At 33.5% G+C, this 10,847-nt stretch overlaps 1 protein-coding gene across 1 annotated transcript; it reads left to right on the top strand.

Annotated features, from left to right (window-relative positions):
- Positions 1–539: 539 nt before the first annotated feature.
- On the top strand, positions 540–10,087 carry LOC145065987 (calcium-transporting ATPase 4, plasma membrane-type-like). Its single transcript, XM_079013125.1, has 7 exons — positions 540–924; positions 6,322–6,376; positions 6,488–8,424; positions 8,576–8,731; positions 8,870–9,041; positions 9,133–9,431; positions 9,526–10,087. Exons 1-7 carry the CDS (start codon positions 751–753, stop codon positions 9,832–9,834), a joined length of 3,102 nt encoding a protein of 1,033 aa, XP_078869251.1. The 5' UTR covers positions 540–750; the 3' UTR covers positions 9,835–10,087.
- The last annotated feature ends 760 nt before the right edge of the window (positions 10,088–10,847 follow it).

The following is a 10,847-nucleotide window of genomic DNA, read 5'->3' as shown; positions in this document are numbered from 1 at the left end:
TCTAAATAAATCATTCATAAGTACTTAATGAGTACAAAAATAAAAATGACTTATTTTGAACAAAAAAATATTAAGGACTAAAAGTGTACAAAAATATTAAGGACTAAATGTGTACAAAATGATAAATATATTACCCTATCAAATCATTTTTCCAGGCTAACTTGGAGTAACCGATCATAAGAACTGAATATGTACACTTTAACAAGTTATAAAGATAAATATAGACAAAAAAAATAATCAATGACCAAATAAATGAAGATCAAAATTATATATTACCCGTCATTATCCTTCATCTTTATTGTCAAAGTAAACGTGGATGGTATAGACTATGGGCTATAAATGAAGTGTTACGTGTGCGAATAAAAACAGCTTCGGAGAGGCTTCGATAAAATTCAGGTTCGGGCTGTATCACATCTTTCAAAAACTAAAATAAATAAGTATTCCAATTTGGGCCGGCCATACCGTTGATGGGCCTATTTTTTGCTAATTTATTTTTTCCACCCATCAGGACTCAGGACCCGGCCCCACTATCCGTAAATGTTTATGTTCCTATAGTTATAAAGAGCAACATATATCTCATTCCGATGCGTCTCCAAATTCCAAGTCTGTAATAAAGAGGTTCATTTGCGTTACAAAGGAGAGGATGATACTCTAGTCATATGCCATCAACCGAATATTGGTCTCATCCTCAATCTCTCGCTTACTAATTTGTGCTCCGCCGGCTGGCGGTGCAGCTGCTAGCCAGTTGAAATGGAAGACTATTTGAAGAAGGATTTTGATTTTCCGGCCAAGCATCCGTCGGAAGCGGCTCTGAAGAAATGGCGCAACGCCGTTTCCCTCGTCAAAAACCACCGCCGTCGCTTCCGTCATGTCGCTGATCTCGAAAAGCGCTCTATTCACCAGAACCGACTTAGCAAAATCAAGGTTCTAATCCTCTCTCTCTCTCTCTCTCTCTCTCTCTCTCTCTCATGCCTATATGTATTTGATTTGATAATCAAAGCCCTCGTAAATTGTTCTATCGCCAAAAAAAACTTTACATGCTTGAAGGAAACAATCAAAATTTCTGTTGATTAAGATCTATAACACGGAATCATTAAGTTAAACATAAAAGTCAGAAGTCAAATCGTGATGAACATAATAAAATCTGCCGTTAAAGTTTGTTAGAAAAATATTGGTATGGAACAGACAGAATATATTGAAAATTTCATTTGTTCAAATTCAAAATTTTCGGCTTCAATGAGTTAAATCCATACATATACTAATTGTCTATCGCTCTTTATTTTGTAAACGTCATATTTCATTTCCACCCCCACAGTATTTCTCTCTTATTTTATTATCTGGTCAATGTAAACGTTACAGAAACATATAGCATGAATAGAATATCGAAGTTTCAACGATGATAGAAAACAGTATGGATTGTTAATGGAATATAATTTATAGTTAGAATCCGGATGTGGACACACATAACTTCGATATTTTTTACTTTTCAAGTTTGCGTGTCAAAAGTGATTCCACCACACTTTAGTTAACAAAGGCTTCTAGCCCAACGGTATCAGGTGTTGCCCTCTTTTTTTGAGGTCGAAGGTTAGATTTGCTGGTTAAAAAAAAAAAAAGCAAGATTAGTTCCTCCTTGACAAAAAACAACCATAAGAATAAACGTAGGGTGACAATTTCAATAATCGGGAAAACCAAGGCTTTGTTATCTGTCATTTCATTATCTCTTTCACCATATAAAAGTAACAAAAAAAACACACACACATACTTTATTTTTATTTTGTGTTATTCTGAACATATAACATTCACTTTAAGAATGTTTTATGAGTGATGTATTTTTAATAAATATTTTAGAAGATCAAAAACTGTATTTAAGTGTTTTATTATTGTATTTCCAGGTAATTAAGAATAGACATAATAATGGTCAATTGGTGTGATGAATTCAACCTTACTATTAATAGTAGACGCATCCCCGTAGCCCACAGGCCATACACGTTTGATAGTTTCCAAAAAAGAGGGACTATTAAATAATAGGGGTAATAGTCTAATATAGATCTGGGAGATAGTGCGATAGTGGCCTTCAACATTGTTTATTTCAAATTCCAATAAATAAAAACCTTTTTAAACAACATGAAAAGTACAAATAAGTTGCAAGAAGCCCCTGCACTTACGGATTAGACTCGTAATACACCATACTTTTTGTCAATTTCATTCATACAAGTTGTTATAAGGATTTTATATCATTACTATTGTTATGGTGTTTTATTATTTTTTTTATAGAACTTTTAACAAATGTTTAATATAAATAACGATAATGAGGATAAAATTTATAAACGTGTAGTGTAGGTCATGCCAAGTTTTTCTTGTCAATATCCGTGTCCTAGTCTCCTAGACCATTTGCATCATTTCTCTCATGAATTTTACAATTTTCCTCTTCAATAATTCACGAGGTGCCGTTTTTAGCCCTTTTCTATACGTTTAGCCTTTTTCGTTTAGATTCCTAGTTTTCAAAATTAATGTTTGACTTGACATATTGAAATGATCTGTTATTAGAAAACACTTTTTAATAAACGAACCTTATCTTCATCCGTTGCTATTTGTTACGAGTCTAATACAACTTATGTTTTTGTTAATTAATGTGTTTTTTTTATTCATCTCATAATTAATTACTCGAGATCTAGAAAAAGTAGATTATGCACCAGACCGTATGTATAAAGAGATCATCTTTGGATTTATAGCCAAATTAAATATTCTACAATTGCTAATTGTAATAACAGTTTTTCCTCATTAATAAATTACATGATTGTTTGGTGTAAAATACTTCTTGAATTAATATCACTTGATCATCAATGAGATGCAGGCCGCAAAGGTGACAAGCATAAAAAATTATCTTAGTTAAAAGTTGGGAAAATGACTTAAAATCCCAATGAAGTTTCCAAACCGTTCAAAAAACTCCAATCATGTTTTGTCTGTTCAAAAAAACCCAACAAACTTAACATTTTGTCTAAAAGGTCCAACTAAGTTACACTTTTCTGAAAGTCAAATAAGAGAATGACTTATTACCGTATCGATAAAATGACTTGTTAGACCAACGAAGTTTCCAAAACGTTTAAAACACTCCAATCATGTTTTGACTGTTAAAAAAAAAACCCAACAAACTTAAACAAAACAAAATTGGAATTTTCTAAACGGTTTGGAACTTTGTTGGACTTTTTAGACAAAAGGTTAAGTTCGTTGAGTTTTTTTGAGCATACAAAACATGATTGATGTTTTTTGAATGGTTTGGAAACTTCGTTGGACTTTTAAGTCATTTTCCCTTAAAAGTTTGAAGTTATCAACAAGGATATGTTTTTTTCATTATCAGCTAACATATTTATGTTGTTTATAATATGAAGATAAATACATGCGAATATCACAAAAATGTTCAAAATTGGGAAATCCTTTTAATAAAATGCTTTTTAGAAAAAAATACAAACTTTTTACACAAATGACTATATATTTTTTTTCGCAAGGGGTCACTTTTTCTTTCAAATTTGTTTTATATGGTCCATATATATATATATATATATATATATATATATATATATATATATATATATATATATATATAATACGAAATTTTTCCTTACTGAATGCTAAATTCATAATTTTTAATCAATTTTTTTGAACCTTCTTTATAACGGGAATCTTCAAAAAGTAATTTCCAGCAAACCTTTTCTCGTGGATAGTTAGGTTGAAAGAGATTTTGAAAAGAGAAATTAAATATCCTCTTATCTTTTATTCCTACATATCATTCTATCAAATTAAATGGTGATATGTGTAACATTTAATGTTCATTTAATGAAATTTAAAGATATTTTAGGATATTAATATGACACATGTCATTATTTTAATGGGTATGAGAATTTATAGGAATAAAAGATAGAAGAATATTTAATTTCTTGATTGAAAATCTTGTGTGTGAAAAAAAAAATGAGGGAGTAGCATCTAACAATGTGAAAAAGTTCAGAAATTAGTGCTATTTTGGTGAAAATTTAAGGGATGACAATTTTGTCAAGTGTTTCCCCTGAATGGCTGTTTTGTAATTTTCTCTGTTGAATATGTAGCACTATTAACTAAAATAGCGATTATTGGGTGGTAGATAAGTAAAATTGTATTCAAACATTAACCAAAAGTTTTTTAGTGGTAAAATATTTATATGGAATGCTCTTATAAAATGAAAAAACACATATAGGCGTTTTGGTGATGGACTTTTGAGAGCTTCTAGGTAACTTTTAACAAAAAGTTCGATGTAAACAAAAAAATTTGTTTAGAAGGGTGAACTTTTAGTTTTTAGTATAAATAAAAAAACTTTAAATCTAAAAGATATTTTATGTACTATTTAAGAAGAAATTGTTAAGATTTTTAATCAATTTTCAGAATTACGTTTTTATTTATTATATTTCACATTTAGCTTTTTTACGGTGCCTTTTTATGCAATTTTATATAATTTAAAAGGTTAAAGCTATTTTTTTTCTTCATATAACTAACACTCCCATAAACATTATGGATTCTATCACTTACTGATGGTTGCTTTATTTGCATTATTATTGATTTGTTAATAATTTTATCGCGAGAACTTTTCAAAAAGTAAAAATGGTAACTAGTGTTATTGGACATCGTGGAGGCAGAGATAATGTTTTTTTAGTTAGTATTTATTTTTATTGGACAGACATTTCAAATCGTTTAAATATAAAATTATGATAAATATAACAATAATTAAAATAAAGATGAAGTCATTAATAACTTATAAATAAGCAAACCGACCAAACGAGTCCATTTGTAGGTAACCCTTGTATGTGTCGAAAGGGTCAAACCTAGACTTTCAACATGAATTTCAAGAAAGGCCCTCTGGGTTTGAAGAAAATGCAAGTTTTAACAAAGGAAATTTCCTGGAAAAAGACCTGTAGATTCGTTTACCTTTCTGGATACCATGGAAATTTCGTCGAACTTTCCTCCAGCTTTGACACACCCCACCAATATATTGTCCTACATATAAATGTCATATTATTAATGGAAGGTCCCGTCATTGCAGAAAATACATTGTATTGTTTTATACTTTTAATGAACGATTCACAAGAATAGTATATATCTTGGGTTGCCAAAAGCTTTAATTATCCAGCTCCTCCACTCCACATGTTTGTTTGTTTTAACTCCCATACTATCTTTAATTCTCTCCTGCAACTTTATACAATCTAATACTAGTTTTAATATCCAAAAAGAAAGATCACCATTAAGTATCTAGAAGAGAATCACGATGCCAAAAAGCTCAAACGGATTTTTTGGAAAAAACGTTTCTGATACATTAATCCTAAAAGGAGAAAAGGGAAAGTAATATATACCTAAACCAAGGGACGAGAAATAACACAACAAATTTAACCCCTATATATACTATAAAAATATACATATAATAAACCCAACTTGAGTATGGAAACCAGGACTTGAAAACAACTAGGAGAATGAGCTTTTTGGTGAAGATGTTGATTAAAGGAAGGAAATGAATGTTGTGAAACCTTATGTTTGATGAACAAAGTGTGAGTTAATTTCAAGGTGTTTGGTGCATTAATGGAAGACATCATTGTAAGGAATTTGAATAGCAATTCGACTGGCACACCACAAAGTAGTAGCTAGGAGTGGACTTGGGGCCATGTCAAAAACGAGCCAGCGGAGCCAAATCAGCTCTTGAGGCACAAACACAATATTGCCTTGTTCATGAAGAAAAGAAAGAGATGATATCTTTCATTTCTTTATATTCCATGGAATTGTCAGCATGAAAAAGATTTATAGTCTTTGAGGATTGTGTATGGATTATACATGCAAATGCGATTTAGATTCAGATCATAGTTAAGGTAAATATATACATGCACCACCCATACATGGGTGAGGTGGATAAGATCAATTAAACAAAGTAGACTGAAAATCAGTTGCAAAATCAAATAGAAAAGCACGTTGTTTCCCAAGTTAAGGAGCACCATGCATAAACACGATATAGATTCAACTTTGATAGACGATCATTATGAACTCATTGTTAATAAACCAATCATTTTCTGAGCTCAATATGTGTTTCAACTGCTCCTCTGCATTTTTTAAGACACACTGATTTCTCATGGAACCAAGAAAAAAACTATTAGCCTAGGAATTCCAGGTTAAATGTGGATCTAATGTAGATATGTTATGCATGAGTTTGCAACCATAATCAACTCTTCTAACAAAAAATATATATATTCAGAACATATTTAATTTGCCTAAGATCTTTTTCACTAAATCATTTTGTTTTTACCTTTGCAGGAAGACCTGCGTGTTACCTTCATCGCCATAAGGGCAGCAATGCGCTTTATGGATGGTATTCTTTTAAAACACCAATACATATAACATACTGTATCTAATATGCACCTTTCAAGGTTTTTCTCTTTCTTTTTGTTCATTATTCATTCATGCATGCCTCAACTCACAGCTGCCGCTCACCCTCAAAACATGACACGCGAACCCCATCAACCAAGAGACATAAAACATTCCGAATACAGCAAAAACCCAGACAAACTCGCATCCATGGTTCGTAATTACGACATGAAAGCCTTACGATCCCTTAATGGAGTCAACGGAATCGCAGAAGTAGTCAACGTATCAATCGACGAAGGAGTCAAATCAACCGATATACCCACCAGACAAGAAACATACGGAATCAACAAGTACACCGAAAAGCCTTCCAAGAGTTTCTTCATGTTCATATGGGACGCCCTTCATGATTTGACTCTTATCATCCTTATAGTATGCGCCATTGTCTCAATAGGCGTAGGACTCGCTACCGAAGGCTTTCCAAACGGAATATACGATGGACTCGGAATCTTACTCAGTATTTTACTAGTCGTCACTGTCACTGCTGTCAGCGACTACAAACAATCGTTACAATTTAAAGACCTCGACAAGGAGAAAAAAAAGATTGCATGTCATGTCACTCGAGACACGTGTCGCCAAAAGGTCTCAATTTACGACCTGGTGGTCGGCGACGTCGTCCATTTATCAATCGGCGACCAAGTCCCCGCCGACGGAATATTCATCTCTGGATACAATTTATTAATCGACGAATCTAGTTTAACCGGCGAGAGCGATCCTGTGATCATTAACGAGAAAAAACCGTTCCTACTCGCCGGAACAAAAGTACAAGACGGCTCAGCCAAAATGCTCGTCACAGCGGTCGGCATGAAAACCGAATGGGGAAAGTTAATGGAAACATTAAGCGAAGAAGGAGAAGACGAGACTCCTTTACAAGTGAAACTAAACGGTGTCGCTACAATCATTGGAAAAATCGGATTGGTTTTCGCAATTTTGACTTTTCTTGTGTTGACTGTGAGGTTTCTCATTGAAAAAGCAATGCGCAATGAGTTTACAACTTGGTCGTCTGCTGATGCATTGAGTATGTTGGATTATTTCGCAACCGCGGTTACTATAATCGTGGTTGCTGTACCCGAAGGGTTACCTCTTGCGGTTACTTTAAGTCTGGCGTTTGCTATGAAGGAATTAATGAAAGACAAAGCACTTGTGAGACATCTATCTGCTTGTGAGACAATGGGTTCTTCTACTGTTATATGCACGGATAAAACCGGGACTTTAACAACGAATCACATGGTAGTTACTAAAATATTCGTATCCGGTGAAATTCAAGACGTTAAAGATAATGCAAAATTACCGGAAAGGGTATCGGATGTTCTCTTGCAAGGTATATTTGAATGCACAGGTTCTGAGGTGGTGAAGGACAAATCCGGAAAAACTTCAATTTTAGGTACCCCGACTGAATCTGCAATACTACAATACGGGTTGGATCTAGGTGGCGATTTTGAAACCGTACGCCGTGAGATTAAAATGTTGAAAATGGAACCTTTTAATTCTGCTAAAAAGAAAATGTCGGTGATTGTGACTCTTCCGGAAGGTCAAACGCGTGCTTTTTGTAAAGGTGCATCTGAAATAGTGTTGGGATTATGTGACAAAATGATCGATGGAAATGGAGAGGTTGTTCCTTTGTCTGAAGAGAAAGTGAAATTTGTTACGAATGTTATTGAGGAGTTTGCGGTTGAGGCTTTGAGAACTCTTTGTTTGGCTTATTTGGATGTTGAAGGTAGCTTTGATTGTGAAAAAAACCTACCCGAGAGTGGTTACACATTGATTGCGGTTGTTGGAATTAAGGACCCACTTAGGCCGGGGGTAAAAGAGGCAGTTAAAACTTGTTTGGCTGCTGGTATTACTGTTCGTATGGTTACTGGTGATAATATCAACACAGCTAAAGCCATTGCAAAGGAATGTGGTATACTTACCGAAGGTGGCATAGCCATTGAAGGTCCAGATTTTAGAACCAAAACCATCCAGGAATTGAACGAAATCGCTCCTAGAATTCAGGTATTTTTTTCGGTTCTTTCTTATTAAGACATTATACTTTGGAAAATCCATCAATTCTATAATTGTGTTGATATTTTATATTATAATGTTGTGATAGGAGGAAATGAAAGTACATTGCTATTTATTGCATTGAACTCTTTTGTCATTACAGGTAATGGCTAGATCATCACCAACAGACAAACATGAACTTGTGAAGCATTTGAAACGCATGTCAGAAGTTGTGGCGGTTACAGGTGATGGCACAAATGATGCTCCCGCTTTACACGAGTCTGATATTGGATTTGCCATGGGCATAGCAGGAACCGAGGTTTGTACTCTGATTCAGTTTTTCTTTTTATATAGCATTGTACTTTGAAAAATATACGATTCAATGAAAGTACATTGCTATTTCTTGCTTTTTTCCTTATATCCGCCACAAAATAATATCTAGCAACTATACTTGTAGGTCGCAAAAGAACAAGCTGATGTCATCGTGATGGACGATGATTTTGCAACAATTGTAAAAGTAGCAAAATGGGGACGTGCGGTCTACATCAATATCCAAAAATTCGTACAGTTCCAGTTGACTGTAAACATCGTTGCTCTTATGATCAACTTTGTTTCCGCATGCATCACAGGTCTATACCTTCTTATTTAGTCTATATATATGCATCTTCAAGAAAATTATTTCTTAAAACATTAACTTATTATATACTCTACAAATCTCAGGATCTGCACCACTTACAGCTGTCCAGTTACTTTGGGTGAACCTGATCATGGACACATTGGGTGCACTGGCACTAGCCACCGAACCACCAAACGATGGTCTAATGAAACGACAACCTGTCAAGAGAACCGACAGTTTCATCACCAAGACCATGTGGCGGAATATCATTGGTCAAAGTATTTACCAAATGGCTGTCCTGTTTGTTCTTAATTTTGCTGGGAAACCGATCTTAAATCTACACGGCCCAGATTCAACCGCCATTCTCAACACCTTTATCTTCAACACCTTCGTCTTCTGTCAGGTTATTACAAACTTCTAAATTCTAATGAATTACCTCATTATATGTTATTATCAGCTATATATTATTGATATATGTGACATATTGAATTTTGTAGGTGTTTAATGAAATAAACAGCCGTGACATTGACAAGATTAATATTTTCCGTGGGATGTTTAGTAGTTGGATTTTTTTGGGTGTGATGATATCGACGGTGGTATTTCAAGTCATAATAGTGGAGTTTCTTGGGACTTTTGCAAGCACTGTGCCACTGGACTGGGAACTGTGGGGACTAAGTATTGTGATTGGATTGGTGAGTATGCCGATTGCTGTTGTTTTGAAGTGTATTCCAGTTGAGAAGACAGCAGCTGTTAAAGAACAACATGATGGGTATGAGAGTCTGCCCAATGGCCCCGAAATAGTTTAAATGAAACCTAAAAAGGTAATTTTCCTTTCCCTTTTATTTTTACTGACGGAATACCATAACTGAAAATGGTATAGTTTACTTAGAAAGAAAAAAAAAACTAATGACTTTTCTTGTGCTGAAAGGTGTGATGATTTGCATGTCGATTATGTCTTCTTATTTTTCTTATTCCGTTATGTTGATAAAATGAACCTACAAGTTCTATTTTTGTTTGAGTAATGTTTCATATTTTAAAGGATGGTGGATTTTGTTGGTATCCGTTTTGGGTTTTTTTTGCAGTTGATTAAGATTTATACTCTAATTTGTCACAATATATTTGGACTTCGGTAAAATTACAATTTTATGGAAAGATATGCCACTCACCATCATAACTGCAACACTTGTAAACCAAAATCGCAGTATCTAGCAAACTTATCAGCCATATAACATCACCATATCATAACAGTAACAGTTGCAGACCTAGACCAAAATATTGAAGTTATGCTATGTTAGATTGTAATAAATAAATATTCCATGTCATTTTTAATCATAAGATTGAAGGGAGTGGTGTCACACTTGTCATGGTCCACTTAGACGCCAAGTCATATTTTGCCAAACTACACCAAAAACTTGTCACTTACATGGAGTTGTCATGCTTGTCATGTTACTTTTTTTTAATATTTATTTTATATAAAGAAATTAATATAAATAAATTATTTTAATAAAAACTTAAATTTCATTAACTTGAAAAAGAGTCACACACTTACATTTTAAAAAACATAAAACACTTGAAATTAAACTAATACACAATTACATTTAGAAAACATAACACACTTGAAATAAAAACTTAAATTAGAAGACAATGACTTTAAATTTGAGCAAATTTTGGGGACTGCCTCACAATTTGCCAAAACTCAACAAGCCAAAAATGTTTATCAGCTTCAATACAGTAAGCCTCGAGAGCATTTTTAGCAAAGTATTTTCATTTTCATCATTTTCGGTTTCATGCATCACCTTACGAAACTCATTGTTAAAAT

Source organism: Lactuca serriola, chromosome 8, assembly GCF_051521515.1.
Source record: "Lactuca serriola cultivar US96UC23 chromosome 8, Lser_US96UC23_V15, whole genome shotgun sequence".
In the NCBI taxonomy this organism is placed as follows: Eukaryota; Viridiplantae; Streptophyta; class Magnoliopsida; order Asterales; family Asteraceae; genus Lactuca; species Lactuca serriola.
This window is presented reverse-complemented; position numbering and strand designations above follow the sequence as displayed.